The sequence below is a fragment of the Hydra vulgaris genome, chromosome 03 (genome assembly GCF_038396675.1).
Source record: "Hydra vulgaris chromosome 03, alternate assembly HydraT2T_AEP".
Taxonomy (NCBI): domain Eukaryota; kingdom Metazoa; phylum Cnidaria; class Hydrozoa; order Anthoathecata; family Hydridae; genus Hydra; species Hydra vulgaris.
In genome coordinates this window covers 9589485-9615005 of record NC_088922.1, presented here as the reverse complement: position 1 = coordinate 9615005, position 25521 = coordinate 9589485, and the positions used below count along the sequence as shown (strand labels likewise).

Below are 25521 nucleotides of genomic sequence, written 5' to 3'. Positions count from 1 at the left end.
GAGCTTTGGTGTTAGACAAAACCTTTTTACAATGATTTCTAGCAATAGAACAGACATCTGTTTTCTGGAGAATTGTTTTTATTTTAAATTCTATTAACTTACATCCATATTTTACTAACAAAAATTGTTATTATTACAAAGTCATCTTACTACAGAGTTGTATTCACTTTATTTTATATATGTATGTCCGATACACATTCTTAAATCTTTTGCTTTATGGTGGGGTACAATCATTTTTTCAATCAATTTTAGTTTACTTAAAGGTCATTCGCCTTTTGCGACAGGTTCATTGCATTGGAAAATAGGCTATAGACCCTTTGAGTATATTTGGTTGAGAAAGTCTAAAGTGTTTAGAGAAGTGAAAAAGGAAGACTACTTCAAACTATTAAGATGCAAAATATCTTCCATATTGTTTTAACTGGTTCTTGATTAGTGACAGATCCAGGATTTTTGGCATTTTAGATAGCTAACTTCCAGACATCGAGCAAACTCCAAACATTTGTATGTTTATACCTATGTCAAATAATAAGGCTTTCCAAAAAATTGCGACGATTGGAGGCTGGGAATGAAAAAGCCCTTTGACTTTATCCCCTTCCCCAACGCCATATGCAAGGGGCAGCAACAAGTTGATAAATTTTTATTTGTACCATTTTCAACTAAACTTATATTCATCGATAAATTTTAAGTTTCATAGTATCATCTCTCAGCATTCAAAAATTATGAGCATATAAAATTTGTAACCCCCTTTATCTCAAACACCAAAAAACCTGGATCCATCACTGTTCTTGATCTTTTAACCAGATTAAAGAGAACCTTAACAAAACTGTTTTTCTTAAATTTAAATTGAACTTGATGAATGGAATGAGCTCAATGTTGAAAATTTCAAGCTTATGTTCGACGAACATATCCAGGTTCATAGGGATTTTGCTATCATCATTCGCATTGCAAAAAATTTGTTTCATTGCCAAGACAAGTCATCTGCTCATAATCATGGGTCGATGTTTTGGTTGAAGGTAAAGTAACAGCTTTATAGCAGCAGAAGCTTTACATGGTCATTTTGCAATTAGTTTTATAGCAACAACCTGAGCTGAATATCTTGAGTTTGAAAGATTGTAAAGCAAGATCTAATTTCTTCAACAGTGGTTCTTTGTGACAAGACCTGATGTTATAATATAGTTTTAAATAACTTGTTTCTTAAATAATTTATTAAAAAACTAAATTATTTTAAAACTATAATTCTTTAATAATCTTGTAATATAATGAAAACCAGTTATTTGCTTTGCACATCACTATGTAAATTTATTTTAAGGCTATGATTTCTTTTTTGTCATTCCTTTTAGGGCACCTCTAATACCTTGGCACTCAGTGCATGTATTTCTCTTTTTCCCTCTCCCTCTAGGGGGCTCTGTGGATATTTTGTTCTTAATTAATTAAAACATTTTAAAAATTGTATACTAATATACACTAAATAAATTTAAGCAAATTAAAATAAATTTTTTTAAGTTATTACAATTTATTATTTTATTAATTAATATATACTCATTCTTATGTAAGCTTTTGCAAGTGTGTGGGCGAGCGCGAAAGCGCTGGCTAAACGAAGAAAACTGTATATAGTAGTATTATATTATATATATAATATTACTATATATATATATATATATATATATATATATATATATATATATATATATATATATATATATATATATATATATATATATATATATATATATATATATATTGGTAGTATTATATATATATAATATATTATATATATATATATATATATGTATATAATATATATATTATATATATATAAAATATATATATTATATATATATAAAATATATATAATATATTATATACATATAAAATATATAATATATATTATATATATATACATATATACAAATATACACACACACACACACACACACACACACACACACACACACACACACACACACACACACACATATATATATAAAGAGAGAGAGAGAGAGAGAGAGAGAGAGAGAGAGAGAGAGAGAGAGAGAGAGAGAGTTAATTTGAATTGTAAAATTGCAACATAACTGTTTAAAATTTGAAAATTCAGAATTACAATTTTTTTTTTACTTCTATCATTTTTGCTAAACTTGTTGCATTTAAATATTGTTCCTATCAAAATTTGTTTTCTATTTTTTACATAACTTTTCTACCCTAATAACTTCATGGTTTTTGCACTCAAGTCAGTTATATATAAATCTTGAACAAAACAAAAAGTTATTATCTGATATTTCTATTACAGCATCATCTTGTTCAAATACTTGATTATAGTGTCATAATAAAATTGTTAAACAAATATATAAAAATTTAACAAAATACATAATGGATTCTGAAAACTGCAAAATTAACATTTACCTTGCTAAAGATGCGATGTTTCCAAATGTATAAAAAACACCAAACAGCTTTAAACTTTTGAAGAAAAGAAATGCACCCTTAAATAAAACGAAAATTTTACAGCGAACTTATTCCCATAATTGAAACTACAAAAAAGTAGCATTCAATTAGGCAACTAGTTAATAATTATTAGAGTTTTTGTTAATAAAACTATTTTATACCACCTACAAGTACCTTTGCTGTAATTATTTTAATAGTAAGATTTATTTCACTCAAACACAACAGCAAAAGAATTTTTCAATTAAAGTTTGTATTAGTGAAGTTTTTAAAATCACTGCAACAAATAAAATGTTGCGCATTATTAAAGATGCAGGTGGCATTGCTGTTAGTTTTTTGTTGTAATTTTTCAACCAGATGCTATCCTAATATTACCTTGTTTTGTATATCAGGAATAACTAGTATTATTGTAATGGTACCACTCCAGGTTTATGAGGTTTATGACTAGTTTTGCGTCCTCCATTTAGTCTTAATCATTTAATCCACAACGAATAGGAGAGGAGGAGGAGGAGGAGGGGGGGGGGAGGGACGGAAAGGAAGAGAGTTTAATATCAAGTGACTTTCTTCTAAGTAAGTTTTCTTCACCACTAGCTATAAAACCTCATCTGCCCTAATATGAAATTAATGCCATTACCAAGACATATAACATGATAACATGTATATATATATATATATATATAACATGTATATATATATATATATATATATATATATATATATATATATATATATATATATATATATATATATATATATATATATATATATATATATATATATATATATATATATATATATATATATATATAGTCTTTAGAAATAGGATCGACATTCCGAAATGCTGATTTAACTGCCAACCTAAACTGTTTGGGGTTGGCAGAACTACCTAGCCCAACAATGAAAACACAAAAATTTTGAAAAAAAAAACCATAGCTAAAAGCATTAACCTTTGAAAGCTTAACTGTGAAATTTAATTTTTTTTTTTTTTTTCCTTTTCAGATTAGCAACCAATAATAGTGAATGTTTCAGTAAATTTTTAATATGGAGACAATTGTTCATTGTTTTGTCATTCAATATTTTTATTTAAAAGGTCTTAGCCCAACCGATATCAAAAGTGAACTAGATTCTACTCTAGGGAAGTCTGCTCCCTCATTTGCAACCGTGAAATTCCTGAGTTTAAAGAGCCATATGACCTGTCAAGATGAACCCCGCAGTGGTTGACCAAATGAGGTCACTACGTCAGAAATTGTTAAGAAAATCCACAAAATCATACTGGACGATTGTTGATTGAAAGTGCGCAAGCTAGCTGATACGACAGGCATATCAATAAGTCCTGCACATCGCATATTAACTGAAAATTCGGGCATGAAAAACCTGTGCGCACGATGAGTGCCACGTTTACTTTAACCCCGCGTTTCGACCAAAAACAATGTCATGAGGATGTTTAGATGAATTGTTTGGTGATGTTTCACAAAAATAACGCTGAGTTTTTGCATCAATTTACAACTATGGATAAAACATGGGTTTATCATTTCACTTCTGAAACTAAAGAGCAGTTGAAACAATGTACCAAAAGGGGAGAATCGACTTCGAAGAAGGCAAAAACAACTTAATCAGCTAGAAAAGTTATAGCGTCAGTTTTTTGGAATGCGTCTGGGATAATTTTCATTGGTTACCTTCAAAAAAGAAAACCCATCAACAGCGCATTTTATGCAAACTTATTGCAGCATTTGAGTGAAGAAATCAAGAAAAAATGTCTACATTTGGCAAAGAAGAAAGTGTTGTTTCATCTAGACAATGCACCGGTTTACACATAATCTTATTGCCATGGTTAAAATTAATGAATTAAAGTTTGAATTGCTTCCTCATGCACCCTATTCACCAGACTTAGCCCCCTCAGATTATTTTCTATTTCCAAACTTGAAAAATGGCTTGGTGGGGAACGATTTTTTACAAATAAAGATGTACTCTGGGGTTTATGGCTATTTTGCAGAGTTCGATGGTTCTTACTATAAACAAGGTACTGAAGCAATTGAACATTACTGGGAAAAGTGTATCGAGCTAAAAGGGGACTATATTGAGAATTAAAAATAAATTTTTTCAAAACTCCTGTTTTCTTTGTTATGCTAAACAGTTCTGGGACAATCCTTGTGTGTATATATATATATATATATATATATATATATATATATATATATATATATATATATATATATATATATATATATATATATATATAGAGAGAGAGAGAGAGAGAGAGAGAGAGAGAGAGAGAGAGAAACTTTTATTGCATGTTTAGAGTCTGATGTCATACTGATATAGCCTGCTGTCAGGGGCTTCAGTACATACATTTATTGACTAAATGGTAGAACTGAAAGGAGTGCTGCTATATCAACTAAAGGTATATACATAAATATATAAATTAGTAAAAAATCACTTATCAAACTTTTTTCATTTAAACAGTGCTTCATCAATAAAGAATGAGAAAAATTGGATAAGCGATTTTCTACTAATTTATATATTAATGTATATACCCTTAGGTGATGTATCATTATCATAAGGATACATCTCTTTCTCTTTTATAAAAGTACTATCATGGTTGCTCTCAGCTCTCATCTCTAGTTCCATCTACCAAAATTGGTAGATGGAACTAGAAATGATTGTGTTGCATGTTTAAAATATATCATGCAAAGATCAAATTTTGTAAAACAAAAAGATAAATAAGAAAAAATGTTGAAAGAGTCCATTTGTAAAAAAAAGGTTTGTTAGTGAAAACTTTGAGGGATAAAAAATGTTTAGATACTTACAATAATGACAAAAATTAAGAGTATCTCCAGCCTTTTAGAAAATCTAAAAAATGTAATGCTGTCCTACTTTTCCAACTCCAACTGAATCATAATTTGGAATAAGTTTGGTTGCACAAAATGCAACACTTGCTTCTCTTATAAATAACAGTTTGGGAAGCATTAATGATAATTCCAAAGTGAATTATGTTACAGCAGAAAAAAAAAGTTAAAAAATTGGTGGATAAACACTTCCCACTCCTTTACAAATTACATAAAATTTTTAATCACAAGTTTTTGCAGCTGCACAAAAAATAAGGAAAGAATTATAAGGTTCACAATAATGTTTTTTTTTTTTTTTGCATAATTTAACAAAGAAAATAATTTAACATTATCTTCCAAATAAGCTCTTGCAACGCTATTTTGCATGTAACTTGTTTCAAATAAAATGATTTCAAATGACGGCGTATTTTGAATTACTTTGTTCAGTTAAAATGTCACTTATATATTCGAATACTTTGGATGTCTGAAGTTTTAGGTTCTTTTTTATATGGATTATGTAGAAGTTTTATGAAATATAGCCCTGGAACTGCATAAAAACATTTAGGTATTCAAAACTAATGTTAATTACATTGAAACTGCAATCTTCAAATTAGTAAAAAGTGCAAAAATGGTCTTTAATTTTTTATATATAACAAGTTACTAGTTTTGTTGAGTGAATTCTAGCCCACTGTGCAATGTGCAATGGTATGATATCATGATTAAGGTTTACAAATTATTGCGGACCTCATTTTTCCTAATTCCGGTATATATATATATATATATATATATATATATATATATATATATATATATATATATATATATATATATATATATATATATGAAGAAAAATAAATTAAACTGCAGATGTCCACCTTTTGAAAATTTCAAGTTTAAGATATTTTTATGATAAACTGGTACTAAGTTATTTCAATTTGAAAAAACTGTTATAAAGTTCAATAGTCATTTAAAAAAAAGGGCAATTTTGAAACAACCATAGTTGTCCATCGTTTACTTAGTAAAAAATGCAGTTGCCCTAGTTACTTAAAGCTAAAAAAATGTTAAAATAAATCTTAAGTCACATAACCAACTTATTTTCTTAAAAACATGGCGGATCTAAACAACCCTACATTCACAGAAAAACCTAAAAAAAAAGAAGTCAAAGGGAGGAAAAGAGAGTTTGCTTGAGATCTAAAATTAATAAATTATGTTACAAGAATACCATGTAGTTGTGTTGTATGTAGTTGGGTCAAATCATTATACTTCAACCAATTTGAAGAAAACTTTGTGGGTCATATCTGATTTTCCTGATTTTTACATACTGTTATGTGCATCATGTAGAAAGGTTAAACTTGAAATTTCAGACTTCCAAGTACAATGGCTCAAACTATAGCCTTAAAAACATGACACAGTGGCCCCTCTTGATTTATAAATAGTCAAAACAGACTACTTTAGACCTGTATAACTTTTTTCTTACTTTCAATAAGAGTCTCATTTTTTCTAGAACTATTTTCAGGATAGTTCTCTCTTTAAAAACATGGTTTTTATTAGCTTGTGTTAAATTAGAAAAAACTTTGGAAAAAATCTTTAAATTGCTAAAATATGCCAAAAAGAAACTAACTGTAGCATTATTCTATTCATCCACAAGTCTTTACAGATAAGTTTTCTGATTAGCTACTATTGTCTGCAATAAATGGGCAAAATATAGGCACCTTGTTGCAGTTAAGAACTCAAATATATCTAAAAGCAAAATGTCCACCTGCCTAAAAAGTCCAATTTTCAGTCATTTTGAGATGCTTATAAATTTATCTAACACTTTGTTTTGATCTAAGATTAACAGAATATAAGTCCATTAGACCCAACTGAAAATGCAAACATTATAAACTTGTCAATGCCAGCATTTTTTAAATAATCCTATTTTTCAATTATCAACAGTTAAATGTGTTACTAGAAACCAATGCCCCTCTAATCTGCTAACTGGCCTTTATGAAGGGTACATTGATTACCTATAATAAAATAGAATTTAAAGAAATAATGTTTTCATTTTGAAATTAATTTAGATATTTAGATATTAGTACCTAAATATCTTAATTAACTTAAAGACCTTCATTGGAACCATAATGAAGGTCTCTAAAAAGTTACTGCCCCTTTTATTTGTGCCCTTATCTACTATAAAGACCAGATCAAGGAGAGGACCACCAACCATATCTTTCTTGTATTTATGTATAATATATACTTTTTACTATATTTTATACTAATATTTTTTATAATATATATATATATATATATATATATATATATATATATATATATATATATATACATTACTTTGTTTGGTCTCAAAAAAAGGAAGTTCTCAAACACAACTTGTACCCCTCTTGGTTGATTAAGAAAATCCATAGCTCTTATATTAAAAACACCAATATCGACATTTCATTGCGCTTGGAAAACCTTCAAAATTATCAATATTTTAAGCTTCCTTATATTGGAAAAATATCTAATTTAACTAAACTAAGACTAAACGCAATCATTAAAAGATATTGTAAATTAGTCACTGTAAGATTGGTTTTTACTTCATTTAAAATTTCAAAATTTTTTTCTGCAAAAAATCCATTTCCTACAGACTTTAATTCATTCGTTGTCTATAAATTTGAATGCACAGGCTGTAAATCCTATTATATTGGCGAAATTACTCGCCATTTAAAGACACAAACAATCAAGCACCACAAAAAGGGATAAAAACTCAAACATTTATAAACACATTCATTCAAATGAAAGCTGTTTTAATAGTTTTAATCATGCTAATTTTTTAATTTTGGATTCGGCCTCCAACAAATTTATATTTAAACTCAAAGAAAGCATGTACATAGAGTGGGAAAAACCCACTATTAATAAACAAATGAACCATGTAAAAATGACAATTTCAATCTAGTTCCTTTTAACATTACCGGTTCTTTTATCTTTTTAAAACATTTGTTACATTATTTAATTGCATTTTTATTGTATTTTTCATTATAAGGTCTCTATTAATTCAACTTAATTTTACTAATTTGATTTAACTATTTTAATATATTTTAACTGTTTTTAATCATTAGGTGTACCTTATAATTAGGATATCCTAAATAAGATGCTTCCTTATTTTGTGACTAAACAAAGTAAAAAATAAGACTCAAATAATTGTCTGATTCTGATGCTGCTATAAGTATGTTGTAAAATAAGAATGCTTTGAATGCATCACTCCATCAGAGAAAAGCTAAAACAATTTATTTGAGGAAAATTATTTAGAGGCTGCATGTCTTTAAACTCAACACACTTTTATTTGTGAAGTTATTTTTTTGTAAGAAACAATTTTTAAGTGAACAAAATAAAATATTTGATCTTATTGCTAACTATATCTAAAAGATAAAATTATACTAAAAAATCTATTTGATACTTATTTGAAAATAAAAATGAGCATTTACTTTTAATAACGTTTTGTTCATGGTTTATACATACCCGATACAAAGTGATGGATTACATACCTGATACAAAGTGATTGATTACATACCCAATACAAAGTGATGGACTACAGACAGTATTACAAATAAATGGGATTGAGAAAGAGATAAGATTGCAATGGTAATTTTTACAAAATAAAAAAAAAAATTCATAAGTTTTTGGATTTTATTGAAATTTTTTAATAAGGAGAGAGAGGGGGGGGAAGGGTATTGTCACATACATCTGAGTAAGTTGTGCTTGTATATTATAGTGTGTTCCCATCTACATTTAACAAAATAATTGCCCTAAAAGGTTACAAGTTAATGAAGTTTATGAGTTGATGAATTTACAATGGAAAAATCACAGATGTTCAAAATGAGTGAGGCTAAAAGATAGTAGATGTAGCAGCACTCTGTTGCAAGTCAGGCTATTTGTAAGTTGATATAACAGCACTCCCTTGCAAGTCAGGCTATTTGTCAGTCGATGTAGCAGCACTCCCTAGCGAGTCAGGCTATAATATAGTCGATGTAGCAACACTCCGCACATGATTCACAGTAAAAAAAATAAAAATAAAAACATTTTATTAAAAAAATTAAAAATAAAAACATTTTATTAAAAAAAATAAAAATAAAAACATTGTTTATATTGTTAAAAACATTCAGAATGTTTTAAAAACATTCAGGTCAATGAAATTTGCGTTTTTGTGGTTTTTAAAAAAAACTATTAATTTGTAATTAAATTAATGGTTTTAACTTTCTGAAACAGGCAAATGTTGGACGAAAGTCAAAAGTAATTAAAAGTGACGTATGTGTTGGCGTAAGAATCACTTTTTTCCTTCCGCCCTTCCCAAATGCAACAAACCATAGAACTATATATATATACTTTTATATATATTTAGTTATATATATATTTAGTTTATATATATATATATATATATATATATATATATATATATATATATATTTATATATATATTTAGTTATATATATATTTAGTCTTATATATATATATATATATATATATATATATATATATATATATATATATATATATATATATATATATATATATATATATATATATATATATATATATACATATATATATATATATAACTAAGATCGGCGCGAAGGAGGGTGTGGGCAGTTAGTCATTGAATTTAGTTGGGAAATTTGACCCTTTTAGACAAAACAGTCGGCAAATGTCGACTAGGCAGTCAGCAAATTTCAAAAAACAAAGAATTTTTTATTATGGTGAGCAAAAATTGTAATGGCACCACCTTCCCCCTCCCCTTGATATTAAAACCCACTTGCGCCGGCCATGCATATAACTATTATTATTATTACTATCAATATAAAAAATTGTTCAACAAAATAAAGTAATATATATTCTTACAAGAATTGAGAAGGAAATTCCAAATAAAAAACAAGCGATGAAACACTTTATTCTTGTTGACCAGCTAAGTGTTGTTGCATCAGATATCTGCATTAGTGGAGAAGTCTATTTATAGAAACTAGCAGTAAGTGACCCGTAAAACGGGTCAACGTCAGTTATAAATTATAATATAAAAAGTTAAAAACAATTTGCTAAAAAAAGGTTTGTAAAATAATCTGATTTAAATTTATCTGAAAAGATTTTGTATACATAGCAAAAAAATAAAATATCTTATTTGATGATTTAAAAAACATTTTGAGTCAAGAAATATTTTATCCATTATTATTAGATATAAATTAAGAGGATCAAATAACTTTATTAGTGTATTACATATTTGATATTATTTCAATGTTTTATAACATGCTATATAAAGCTGAAAACTCAATAATTGTTATCTACAATTTTGCTAACATATGGATAATGAGTATAATAACACTACCATATATGCGAGAAGCCAACTACAATTATATATGATTTTTTTACTCTAATGAAGTTAAGTGCAAAACCAGAGAGGTTAATACATTGAAATGTTAATAGTAAAGAGATACAAAAATCTCACGAGTCACAAGAAACAATACAAAATACTTCATACACCAATAAATGTTAGGAGAACTTAATCAATTAAACTTCAAACAGTTTTTTCACATCTTAAAAAAAGTCACTTGTACTCTTTGGTTTTTCACCCCTTCAAATGTGACTTATATAAATATAGATTCAGTGAAAGAAAAAAAAAGATACAAATAAACAGCTTATCAACATGACTGACTCTTAAAATTTAGTTGCAACCGTACAGCAGTATAAAACTGATGCAATTCCTCCAAAGAAAATACCTCCTTTGTTGGTTACCTAAAAGACAATACCTCTTTTGTTTGTTTCTCACTTAAAGAAATTGTTAGTTTACTTTAAAGACAATACCTCTTTTTTTAGTTTCTAAAGAAATTGTAAATATTTCCTGCAACATTACACAAATCTTTCCAAAGGCTGTCAGTCTTAATGACTATTTTTAATTAGACTTTCAGAACAGCAAATAATTGCTCAAGCATCGCACTGAATTCCTTAAACATTTGTATGAAAATAGTTTATGAATTTAAATTGTTTAACCATGTGTTTGAAATAGACTGTCCATTTATTATATTAATAATAAATTTTACTATGGATAATACTTTTTAAAATTATGGCTTTTGTCATTGTAACCTTTATAATTTTTAACTGTATGTAACTTTTTGCTTAACTTTTTGTTATTTTTAATGTTGTTTTTATAGTTTTTTCATGTTGTTCTTATAGTTTTTTTGTTATTTTTTTTTGTTTTTACCATTACTATAGTCATTAATGTGATTAGATTTGTTAAGAAATAAGTAATTCTATTATTTGTAAACAACCATAAAATGTAAAAGCTATTTTAAAATATATATCAATTTTCTTTGTTTATAAGCAATCTTTCCTTTGAACTAAATTCACAGCCAATAATGATTACAATAATGTATTAAGCAGAAATGTGTAATGCAATTTTATATTCCAGGGCTTTTGCAAGATTTAAATATGTCAGATTTAAAAATATGTCAGAGTAAAATTTAAAAATTTTAATAAACGCACTTTTTAAATTATTAAATGCTTGCTAGTAACAAACTATTGTAAGTTTTTAGGGAAAAACATGGAATGTTTAACTATATATATTTAATCAAATCATTAAATAAATACAATTACAACCTCTGCAACAATGCCAGCTTCATCATCTTGCTTTCCACTAATTGTTCTTTTTATTTTATCCATTACTTTTCCTATAATTGAAATATATTTATTCAACATATAGTTAGTCAAATATATTTATTATTAATTTATTATTAAGACTTTAAAAAATTATTTTAAATTATGATACACACATTTATATAACCAATCTTTACAAAAATACATTTAACAAATTAATACATGCATATTATGCATCAATATTAAAACCATTATTATTAATATCAATAATAAAACCATTATCACAATGGTTTTAATACATACATAATGATTATTTATTAATAATATCATGATAATATTATATTTGTAAATAAAATAAACAATAAATACATTCGTTTTTAAATGAACGTGAAACGCACTGCAAATTCAGTCTGGATGCTTTTATTTACTTTTAAAGGATCTAAGTCAATACTACTTAAATAACAGACATCATCTAACTATTGTAATATAAAGACTTTATGTTCGAAGACTTTACGTCCATATAAACCATTCCTAAAGATAATAATTATTAGGCTCTTTAGGCCAGTTTCGAAGTTTGTTTAAAAAAGTGCATTTAGCTATTTAAAAAAAATACAAAAAATTATTATAAAAAATTTAAAACGAATAGTAATATAGATAAGTTTTCTAATTTTTTTAAAATTAATGTGTTATGTTTGATATATGCATTGATTTAAAATTTAGCGAATCATTTGACCGGAATCTCTCAGATCTTAAATTTAAGGTTATTAAAAAGGTTTGCCTTTTTTAAAACATAAAAAGTAAAATTAAACATTGCTTATGTTAAAAAACCACAACTATTTTTTTTTTAATAAATAAATAAATTATAATTAAACTACGAAAATGAAAAAATTAAACTAAAATTAAAAAAAAAAAAAAGCATTAGTTATTGAAGTAGTTTATTTAGTTTATTTATAATTAGTTATTGAAGTAGTGCAATGTCAACCCGCGTAACGCGCACAGCGCACAGTGAGTCAAAAACATGAAAAAACGGCAAAAGTTATATTTAAATGTGCATTTATCGTATCACGTATCGTATATCGTATTTATATAAATATGTGATGCATCTATACTATAATTATTTTGGGTCAAAAAATTTAAATTTGCTATTAAAAATAATTATTATGCCTGCCTTCGACGCGTAAAACGCTCTTATTCGCGTTTAATCAATCAAAATTTTAACCAAAATAAATAAATATATATTTTTAAGTTATTGCAATCGCCCACCTTTTGGCGTAATTGAACGTTTTAACAATTATTTAATCACAACAATTATAAAAAAACTGACCAAAAAAATAAAAAAAAATTTTTAATTAGTGATTTCATCTTAAATTGTTTTGAATACCACATAAAGTACACCATAAAAAATTTTTATTACGATTTATTTAAAAATAAAATGTTTCCATTAATAGATAAACCAACTAGAATCACCGAAAAAATAGTTTCGCTAATTAATAACATCATAACAAACAATATTTTTAATCTCTAAAAAAAGGGTATTATTGAAAAGGACACCTCCGATCATTTCCCTATTTTTTTCTCTATAAATTTAGAACCAAATGAAATACCAATTGGCAAACAAATCTTTTTTAAACGCATCTACAACGAAGCAAATTTATCATCGTTTTGGGAGCAACTGCCATTGCTTCATTGGAAAAATATTAACACTTCATCTGACGTTAACTTAGCTTATAACCAATTTTTAAAATCTTTTTATGAAATATATGATGCTAACTTTCCAAAACGTAATATAAATCTAAAAACCGAAAAATGCAAAATCGCCATGGATTACGAACAGCCTAAGAAAATCTTCAAAAGTCAAACAAAAATTATACATTAAATATTTAAAAGCTAAGACAACTGAAGCAAAAACCATTTACAAAAATTATGCGAAAGTTTTTGAAAGAATTAAAAAAAAGATACTATTCTAATTTACTTAAGCAAAACGAAAATCGTTCCAAACACACAAGGCAAATTCTAAAAGAAATTACTGGTAACACTAAATCTAAATCATGCGCTTTAAAAAATGGCATTAAAATTTATGATGAAATCATATATGATTCTCATGAAATAGCAATTAAACTAAACAAATTTTTTGTCTCAGTTGGACCAAATTTAGCAAAAAAAATTCCAAATAAAAAAAAAAAAGCTGATATCTCGTCCTTAGCAACAAATAATCTTGAATTATCACTTGAGGAATTTGAAACTGCTTTTAGTATGCTGAAACCAAACAAAGCGAGTGGTTTTAATAATATAAATAGCAAAACAATCAAAAAATCAAACGAAGTTATTAAAGACATTCTTTTTAAGATTGTTTTATCTTCTATAAGACAAGTAGTTTTTCCTGATTAGTTTAAAATAGCAAAAGTTACACTGATATTCAAAGGAGGAGATCTAACAAATGGTTATAACTATCGCCCTATATCTGCTCTTCCAGTTTTTTCGAAATTTCTAGAAAGAATTGTGTATAACAGAATTTACACACATCTTACTGACAATCATTTGTTATATAACCATCAGTATGGATTTAAAAAAAATAACTCTACAGAACATGCAATTCTCCAGTTAACACGTTGTATCACTGAATCGTTTGAAAAATCTGATTATACCTTAGGCATCTTCATTGACTTGTCCAAACCCTTTGATACTATAGACAATGAAATTCTTTTTAAAAAACTTAAACATTACGGAATAACTGGAAATGTTCTTAAATGGTTGAAAAGTTATTTAAATAATCGCAAACAATTTGTACCCGTTGGCGCTCCATCACCAATGAATTTGCTAAAGATTACCTGTAGTGTTCCACAAAGATCAATTCTCGGACCTCTTATTTTTCTCATATATGTTAACGATCTTCTTAAAGTATTCAGATTAAAGACAATAATGTTTGCCGATGATAAAAAACCTATTTTTATCACATAATAACATCCCTACACTGTTTCAACTTATGAATCTAGAATTAAACACGATTTCTTATTGGTTTAAATCAAACAAATTATCGCTTAATATTAAAAAAACTAATTGGATTTTCTTTCATCCACTTTCTAAAAAAAATTAATTCTTAAAAAAGTGCCATCCCTCTTCATTGATAATGTTGAAATAAACAGAGTAAATGTTACAAAATTTTTTAGGTGTTATGTTGATGATAACCTTACTTGGAAAATTCACATTGAAAATTTATGCAACAAAACTTCAAAAAGTATAGAAATTTTATATAAGGTAAGAGGTTTTTTGAATAAAAAAATTCTAACTCAATTATATTTCTCTCTTATTCACAGCCATATTAATTATGCAAATATTGCATGGGCTAGTACCAACAAAAGCAAACTTGAACCTCTTTATCTTCATCAGAAGCACATAGCACGTTTAATAAAATTTAGTGAACGTTTTACCCATGCAAAATCTCTATTAAGAAAAATGAATGCACTAAATATATATTAACTTAACATTTATAATTTACTATGTTTTAAGTTTTTATGTAAAATCAATTAAAATAAAAATTGAATTCAAAAAATAAAAATGCCATTAAATATTATTATAATATTAAATACAAATTAAATATTTATCTTATCTAATTTTTTTTTCAAAAAAAAAAAAAGATAACCTAGTATTAATAAAAAAGATTTATTTCATTATTACGGCATTAAAAGTGATAAAACTTCAGGGGTAAGTATTTTTTTCAATCTAGCTTTTCGAATTTCCCAATTCAAAACCTTTAGTAACTCTTCAGAGTAGTAACCAATTGGCAGTTCAAATGCGTCAGATATCTGCACTCCATATCCTTAGAGTTTATGAACAGTTTGGGGAATCACATAATAGCAATAGTTTTTGAGTATAAGAGCTGTTGCTTCATAGAAATACTGGCAAACAGTTTCGGAGTTTAACTCATAACAGTAGCATACTGATATTAGGATTATCCTCAATCTAATAATTACATCTACTGCCACCCCCGTTATATTAGCAAAAGTTTCAGCATTTTCAAATGACCTTCTTGCAGTGTTCCCATCGTTAGTGTTGCTAAAAACCTGTTTGGGCATATCAACTATAAGACTTAGCTCCTCTCTAAATCTCAGTTGAATATTCTTTTTTCTAGTTTTTACTAATGCTTTTTCAGCAGGGAATTTGGCAAAGTATTATATATCTAACTTATATCCTAAATATAAAATATATTCAAAAGATCTGAGACAGCAATGCAGAATAGAGACACAAAGATAAAAAAGAAATTTTTCATTGTTTGGTTATTATGTTGCTGGGTTATTAAGTTCACGGGCTTAGATCCGAGAACAAAGTGTAAGTAAGAGCATTAGCCACTTCAAACATCATTAAATACCATCAAACATGGTTAAATCTAGATTAAATTTAAATATGATAGTCGTATTTGGTTTGCTTTCCTCTAGCTCTAACTTTACCTCTAATTTGACTAGTTTATTCATTTCTGCTATTAAAATGTCACATTTATTTCTTATCAATTCTTCTGTTTCTTTCTGATATTGGAGATTTCGGGGTCTACAGTAATGTGTTCTAGAGGGCTTCTTATTTAACCATACATTTTAGCTCATGATGGTTAATTTAAGTGGAACAATAGCTGTCTGGAAAAGACTTTGCTTGTTAACTTGGGCCTCGTCAATATTTGTATCAGTATATTTTTGATTATAGACACTTTGACTAAACGCACCATCAAAACCATTTTTAAAGTGAAGTAGACCTTTAAATCTTCCCCCATTTTTAGCAATCATAGAGTCTTCCGTAAAAGTTAATATTCTTGTCAGAGTATGATTAAACAAACCCTTTAGAGGAGTTGATGCAGATATTTCTGTCTGAATTAAACCCTCAGGATAACATTTGTGCCTCTCATTCTTTACTTCATGAAGTGAAAGATAAATATTTGCATTATGTATTATAGATGAATTTTTTTATAATTTGATACTCTTCATTCGAAAGGTCACACTTTTAAAGAATTTTTAAGCTCAAGGCATTGTCGATTTTCATTTTTATCGGAAAACTTATGTCCGTGCTTTTAACTTTTTCAGAATTTGTAGCACTTGAGAACATGAAAAGTGCTACAAATTTAATTTTATTGAAGCTGATGCCAATGCTTCAGCAGTATGTTCAGCCAATTTTCAACCTTAAACAAGATAATATTTAAGGGTGTAAATTATTTTTTAAACTGGGTTGAATTTAATTGACTTATTCTTACCTCAAACCTTCTGCTTCTATCACCTAAATCTTCCCAGTCCTTGCACTTTCTACCTGGACCTGTTGCAGTGTTTTTTTTGTCAACTGTTACATCAATGTCCAACCAAGTTCGCTCGTGTTCCAGAAGTCTTGAGAAAGTTCAAACAATTAAACTATTATAAAAAACAACAACAAAAAAAACACAATATCTGTAATGAAAATCTAAAATTAAAAATTTATTGTCAAAAATGTTGATAAAAATTACCAAACCTCTTAAAATTATGACTTCAAATTAAATTTTGAACTGTTTTTACCTATATCTTAAAAGAGTGACACTAAAGCGAGATTTTTGTAAACGAGTTTTCCGATAAATAAAATAAATTAAATAAGTCTCGGGAAAAGGGATATAATTGGTAAAATCTTGAAAATTAATCACACAAAAATTAATTATTGTGTTTTAGTGGCATTTAGTTACATTATAATTTAATTAATTATTTTCTAGCAATAGTTTTTTATGGGGGGTTTTTTGCCATTTTTTATGACTCACTGTGCAGCGGGGTTTTTTTAGTTTTAAATTTTTAGGTTACAAAATTGTTTTATGGCACTTCCCAGTCGGTACAGGACCTAAAAAAAACATCTTTTAAAGACGTTAAAAACGTTCAAAAAACGTTTAAAAGAAAATACTTTTATGTTGCAATATTTTATCAATTTTAGCTCATATGTTTAAATTATATTGGTAATACTACTTTTTAATTTAGAAACATTTAGTGCCTGAGTCACAAAAAATGTAAAGTTCAGCAAATGTAGCAAAAGGCATGGTACAAATGGATTTTTTAAATGATCTTTTGGATTCATTGGTGAGAAACAAAAGTTATCTAAGCAGCCTTAGTTTATCAGGCAAATAAATTTATACTCATTCAAAGTAGCTTAATCAAAGTTTGTCAAGACCTTGTTATTGGTATCTAATTTTAGCATTTAAGGTATTCATTTAATTTCTTTATTAAACAAAATCAATACTTAATTTAACTCCTTTGTCTTTTTAGCTTGTCATTATAAGATACTGGAAGTGTATTCAACAAGTAGTGTATTCAATAAGAAGTGTATTCAACAAGAAGTGTATTCAACAAGAAGTGTATTCAATAAGAAGTGTATTCAACAAGAAGTGTATTTTAACTAGAACCCTATTCTTCAAACACACGTTTCAAAAGTAGCTGAGTTACAAAAAAAAAAAAAAAGCAAAAGACTGCAAATACATTACTTTTAAAACAATTCACAAAATAATTTTTTTGCAGAATGTTTGGATTTTGTTAAGCCACATTTTTTTGAAGAATGAAATTCCGATAAGTGCTATGTAACAACTGTAGATTGCACAACAGACTCGTCTCATGTTGAGCAAATAACATTTATTTTTTGTTACCCTTTTCACCATGGAAAGGGTAACAAAAATTGTTACCCTTTCCATGGTGGAATATTGTAAACAATATACACCTTATTCAGTTCTATCCTAAAGAGATAGTATTTACAACCTAAGCGTATTGATTTTTCCTTTCATGTTATATCTGGTACCTGATGGTCAGATCGAGTTATAAGTGTCAAATTATTTGCAGCACGCCGTCCGGGAGTAAAACTGGCTTTGGATGACTTTCTCAAGCCAAATCTTATTCCGAAAACAAAAAACAAGAAAAAAACTTTTTCATGTTTTTAATTTTGGTATAGTATACTATTTTACCCTAAACATTTTATTAGAGATTAAATAAAATAAGTAAAATAAAATAAATTTTCAAAAAAAAAAAAAAAACTGAGCGAGGCCATACCTTGTAATGAAAAACATGGGCACTGATACAAATAAAGCAATTGAGGAGCTAGCAAAGCTACTACATGAAAAATTAATTTTGATATCCAAATTTATTTCAGCTGTAAAATGTTTAAGAGGATGCTCAATTGCCGAGCACATAGGTGGTAAAATAAACCGAGGTCTACAGCAAAACCTAGGTTTATTTTACGACTACAACCTTAAAATGTTTGAGTTTCCTGAAGTTGTTGAGTGTCACAAAATTTCTAAACCTTTGGAGGAAGAATCTGTGATAAAATGATTTTAGTGGTATAAAATAAAAGATTTTACAGATTTTTAAAAAAAATAATGAACATTGTAATGATTTGAAGATTTAAAAAAAGATGAACCACCGACCTTTAAAGTTCAAAAACAAGCAAATCAGCTTCTAAATTACAAAAATGTATTGCTAAAAGATTTTTACAATTTAAAATCTAACAAAACGGTGAAACAAACCTTATGCTTATGGTCCAAATAGGTCGCTATCCTTAATAAAAATGATATTAAGAAAAATGCTCAAAAATACTAAAGCAAAAATTATAAAAATTATTGACAGATTTGTTAACGAAGGGTACTGCTGGTGCCTGAGGCGCTGCATATCATGAAATACTGTGTTTGCAAAATGTCGTCCTGTCTATAGAAAGAGTTTTATTAAATTCCCTGCTTGTATACCTAAACATTTTGTTAAAAAATGTAAAATATACTGGTAGTCGATGCTTTGAGTGGGTTATCCTTAGTGCATTATGCACTGTGGATTTTAAAAGCAACGCTGATTGTAATTTAAAAGTCATGCTGATGATGGTGCTGATTGTACTTCTTAGTACAGTCAGCATCTTATAAAGCTAAACTTTACAAATACTAAATTTCCAGTAAAAATAACCAAAGTTGCAATGTTCGAACATTAAAATCCAACACTACCATATAATGTATTTGATAGTGTTGATGTGTTTGATTCAACAAAATTAGATCAGTAGCTCTTTTTTTCAACATTTAAGCTCACCTGGCGCAATCAAATTACTAACTCTTGCATTAGAAAATATAAGGGTTCTTCCGGACTGATAGCTCTTTCAGAAGGTATTGATGGAGCTAAAGTTGCTTTATCCTACTTGATGGAATCTATTGGATTCATTCCTAACGAGCGAGTTACCCTGTTATTAATTGCTTTCACAACAGCAGGCAAATTTTTAATTCTTGCGACAGACCATTCAGAAGAACCGTGCAACGTCATCAAAAGCTCCGAAGCGTACTGGTGACCAAATAATTTTTCAGGAGCTCAACTTGCTCTGATGGTAAAATATTTTTAGCTATTACATCTGTAAGTTTTTTTTAAGAAGATTTTATCTCCGCTATCTTTTTTTTCCAAATTAATACTCTTTTCCTGATTAATTACTTGCAAAATTTCTGTAGCATCATCTAAATCTTTTACGGTGACAATAAATATAGTAAATTTACTAACGGTGTTAATAAACAAATTCATTAGCACTTTAAAAGCATTCATTGCATTTCTTGATGCAAAGATTTTTCTTGCTAGGATGAAAATTTCAAGACTTCTAAAAGTATAAACAGTTATTTTACTTATTGATTTCAATTGTTAAGCATAATTTTGAGTGAGCCGTGTCATTTAACGCTTTTGCCTAAAGAAAATTTCACCTCTAGAGTCTTCACCGAGTGTTCCTTCCATAACTTTTTATCGAGCCACCCGGGCAACTTATACCTTTTGTTTTGCAATAGCTTTTATGGGTAAAAGCATTTCAGTATTTTTGATTTTGAACTATTTAATAGTTGAGGGTTGTTTCATCCCTAAAACTTTGGTGACTAACTTGAATATAAAATTGTTTTCTCTGACCAAAGCCAAGTAATTATTTCAAATTTTACGTCGACAATATCAAATTATGCGTTAAATAATGTTGCTTTGCAATATAAAATTGTTTTTAATCCGCAGCCAGCCAATGAGATTTCTTATTAAAGTGTTTCTTGTTTTGAGCTGACTTTTAAGCAATTTAAAATAAGTGAAACTTAAACTTCTTGGATTTTCAATGTCAACGTTGCGTGTGAAAGCCTTAAAAATGTTTTAACCTATTGCCTTCAGTCAACCGCTTTAGCCCGACTACCTAAAAAGTTAAATCAACAGACACTCAAACCGAATCTATTTAAATGATATGCTGCTGTATCGTATGTTGAAGATTCATATCGCTGCCTTACCGGTTCTTACCGTAACTAAAGCAATGAGAATAAAATGATAAACATAGAAAATGGCATCCAAGTTGTAATGCGTTTTATTTAATGACCCATTAATTTCTTGCAATCAACCTCAGAGCTGCAAACGAACTGCATCTTTCAGGAAGCAGATAAAGGCTTGTTAATCCTTTTGATGATATCTTTACAGCACCAGCAACACTTGCATCAGCAGAAAAAAGCTGCAGCAAGCAATTTATCAAAAAATATTTCACGTCCGCCATTAGTCGGATCTTGCTAACAATCTTGCTGGGTTAAGTATTGAGTCTGATATTATAAAACATAATGATTTTAATACAGTACTAGTAACTTTGCTAAGAAAAAGGACGCAGAGCAATCTTGTTTTAACGAAATTGTTCTAATTAACAACATTTATATAATTACAGATCTTTTATAGACTCTTCTTAACAAATTTATATTATTTTTTCGAAATCTTTTTATTTGAATTGTATCTGAAAAGATGCTAAATACTTTTTTCGTCGCATAGTTAAATTGGGGAGAGAGAGCCAAAAAAGATAATTTTACCAACACATTTTTTTATGTTTAATTTTTTATTTTATTTTATACCCGCTTCATGGAGATAAAAGTGTCAAAACTTAACGAAAAGAAGCTAAGAATATCACCACTTGTGGGGTTTCGACTAAATTTTCTAAAATAATTCTCTTTATAATTTTTAAAAGACTTTATTACAAGCTTTTTGTGCTTCCTCAATCAATTGTCTTATTCGCAACAATGCAGATAATTTTAGAATGAATGAAGAGTTTTCACAATTTAGAACACATCCTATCAAAAAGTATTTTGCTGAATAAAAAAAGCGAATAAATTGGTCTAAAGGCATATTTTAGAGAGTTTTGAAATAGATTCTTCCAAAGTGTATAATACGGAGAACTCTTCTAATACATTGTCACCACTGAAGCTGAAAAGCATAGTTGAATAATGTGCAAGTTTATTGCAAATGGACATGTGTCTGCCATTTGATATAAGAAAACAGTTCTCATGCGAGAAATTTAGTTATTCATTATATGATGCTGAAAATCTTTGGCAAAAGTTAAAACCAATAATAGAACAATTTAAAGGCAATAGTGATTTATTTTATCAAGATTATTATAGATTGTTGAGCGAAAATCTACTAGCTTCACACTTCAGCGATCTAGCTTTGAGTAATACACTACTCACTGAAATGTCTTCTCTTTTATTAAACAATCTTTCTGATATAAAACCAAATACTATTGAATCTGTAAATACCACTCAGGAAATAACTGATATAGAGAGAAAGAGTTTTCAATATCTTATTGGATATATTTTTCAGAGAGTGTATACTAAATTTAAAAGTAGTAAAAATGTATGTAAGTATAGCCAACAGTGTGTTTCAATTTTACTGCGCTGCAGGGTTATGGAAGATGATGCTCAGACACTTGTAAATATTAGAGATAGAGGGGGAAAGTAAACAATATAATTCATGTGGAAAGTAAACAATATAATTCAAGATCTTTTTCTGACATGCGAGAATATTTTTCGTAAAAAAACAACACAAGTTTTTTCAAAACTAGATCCTGAAGTTCTAATCGAGTCCATGTCGACAAATCATATTGTTTTATCCCTTTATAAACACGTTTGCATTGATCCAGAATCAACTGAAGTTAGTAAGAATTTGCTAGAGCACTTAATTACATTATTTGTAAGAGTTCGTTCATTTTCTTATGCCAAAGATATTATTGAAAAACATAAAATGAGAAAGAAAATCTGTAAAACTTGTTCATTGCGATGCGAAATAAAGAAAGCAAGTGAAGGAAATCGACATATATATTGACAATAAAAGGCTATTTTCATAGCCACATCTTTTTAAAACATTAATGGCATAAAACTACTTTATTTCTGTTTAAAATTTTACTTAATATTTGCTTAATTTATTAAGATAGTACTTCAATAAATTTTTTGTCAGCTTTTTGTTGTAAATCTCATAGTAAACTCAGGGTTATGATCAATTGCGTATTTATATATATATATATATATATATATATATATATATATATATATATATATATATATATATATATATATGTACACTGCCGCTCACAGAAGTTAGGACAAAAAATATTTTTTCAAAAGAACAATATTAAAATGTAATTACGTTATAAAATTATTTACTTATATTAGTAAAATTTATGTTTATATAAAAATAAATCAAGTTAAATAAAATTTGTATCAAAAAAATTCTAAATTAAGTTATTTTAATGTAAATATATTAAAATAACTAACATTTAAAATAACATAAATTGTACTCACAAGTAAAAGTCTTATTATTTTAAATAAATAAACAGAGAACGCAGAAACATGTTAAAGGTCACGTATGAACCTGTATTTTACATTATCAACTCAAATCTTTTAAGTTTGTCATTTAACAAGTATTTTTATTGTTTACTGTGTTTTTGCAGATATTTTGTGTATTTTGTATTAGTGTTTTAAAAATTTTAAGTGCAGAAGTTCAAAGGTAAAATTAAAAATTATTTTTTTAGTGTAAATTCAAAATATTGAAAAAAATATGCCTAAAGGTAAGCCAATAAGTGTTGAAAAAAGGACAGCAATACTCACTTTGCTTCAAGAAGGCTATACAGTTAGAAAAATAGCTGAAATATTAAATCTGAGTAAATCAACAGTTAGCTATACGATTCGTCGATATCGAGAATCTGGAAGTTTGGAAGATAGAAATCGTCCTGGTCCTTCTCGCATAACAACAAAAACTGATGACCGGCGTATAAAAATCATCAGTAAGCGTAATCGAATGTTAACTGCTCCACAAATAACAGCTATTTTCAACAGTGATCAAAAAAAAAAAGTTTCTGTCAATCAAAGGAAGATTGCAAAAAGCTAATTTGCATGGTCGTGTTGCTATCCGAAAACCATATCTACAAAAAGTTAATCAACAGAAGAGATTTGGTTAGGCACAGCTCCACAAAAATTGGAGGATGGATGAATGGAAACAAGTACTTTGGACCGATGAGTCAAAATTTGAAGTTTTCGGAAATAAGCGAAGAGTTTACGTTAGAAGATCTGCTGAAGAAAAAATGCTAACTCAATGTCTGGTTCCAACAGTAAAACATGGTGAAGGCTCTGTGATAGTTTGGGGTTGTTTCTCTCTGGATGGAGTGGGATATTTGCATAAAATCGATGGTATAATGAGAGCAGAACATTATAGAGATATCCTGGAAACAAGTGCAATCCCTTCGGGACTTTGATTAATCGGAGATAATTTTATTCTGATGCATGATAATGACCCTAAACATACTGCATTATTATGTAGAAATGATTTAGAATCAAAAAAAGCTGAAAATGTATTACGCGTAATGACCTGGCCTCCCCAAAGCCCAGACCTCAACCCCATTGAGTTACTATGGGATGAACTGGATAGAAAAATTAGAACTGTATGTCCAACATCAAAATCTCATTTATGGAACATTATAGAACAGGAATGGAATAATATTCAAAAAGAAACAATTAGAAAATTAATTGAAAGAATGCCGAGAATAGTTAAAGCAGTTATTAAATCAAAGGGTGGTTTTTTTGACGAAAAAAAATTTAATTATTATAATGGTTTTTGTACATTTTTATTACATAAAACTGACTAATAATATATTTTATATTGAAAATGTATAAAAAATATAACTTTTATTAATATAAATTAAAAATTTTATAACGTAATTATATATTAATTTTGCTTTTTCGAAAAAATCTCCACTGTCCTAACTTCCGTGAGCGGCAGTGTATATATATATATATATATATATATATATATATATATATATATATATATATATATATATATATATATATATATATATATATATATATATATATATATATATATATATATATATATATATATATATATACATCACACTGACATCACACTGATTAAGGGATAGATGAGGGTACATGCATAGACTGATTTAGGGAGAACCTGCAAGTAAGTTGTTAGCACATTGAAAGGTTTGGGTTAGGGCAGGGATCAGCTTTTTTTCATTGTTTTTCCTTTTTCTAAAAAACACTACTAATTAAACTAAAATTTTCTAAAAAAAAACACACTTAATGAAAGGTAACATATTTTATGATGTTTTGCTCACTATAGTTGGCAAGAGTAAGTGTATATATATATATATATATATATATATATATATATATATATATATATATATAGTTTCCCCTAAAAATAAAAGGTCATTGTTTTCGTTGAAAGAGGTTACACACCTCATGAACCTTGATTACACCTTAGTTCCTAATAAAAGTTTTTTTTTTTCTCAAAAAGTTTATCAACCTGGGTCTCAAAAGAACCAGAATTTTATACAAATTTTAGAAATAATTGAAAAAAAA

General features: G+C 27.7%; 2 protein-coding genes across 3 annotated transcripts in view; one reads left to right on the top strand and one right to left on the bottom strand.

The window, feature by feature from the left end:
- LOC105848440 (vesicle transport protein SFT2A) overlaps positions 1-11952 on the bottom strand; it is a 39185-nt gene extending 27233 nt beyond the window's left edge. The window contains exons 1-3 of one of the 2 annotated variants that reach the window (XM_065792276.1): positions 11880-11952; positions 10134-10238; positions 2401-2477 (exon numbers count right to left, since the gene is read on the bottom strand). In XM_065792276.1, coding sequence (XP_065648348.1) covers positions 2401-2477; positions 10134-10238; positions 11880-11942 — 245 coding nt within the window. In that variant the 5' untranslated portion in view covers positions 11943-11952. The remainder of the gene's footprint in view (positions 1-2400; positions 2478-10133; positions 10239-11879) is intronic. The other variant, XM_065792277.1, reaches the window with a different exon arrangement.
- An 11743-nt stretch (positions 11953-23695) lies between these two features.
- On the top strand, positions 23696-24025 carry LOC136078448 (uncharacterized). Its single transcript, XM_065794221.1, has one exon. It carries the CDS (start codon positions 23696-23698, stop codon positions 24023-24025), a length of 330 nt encoding a protein of 109 aa, XP_065650293.1.
- Positions 24026-25521: the final 1496 nt, after the last annotated feature.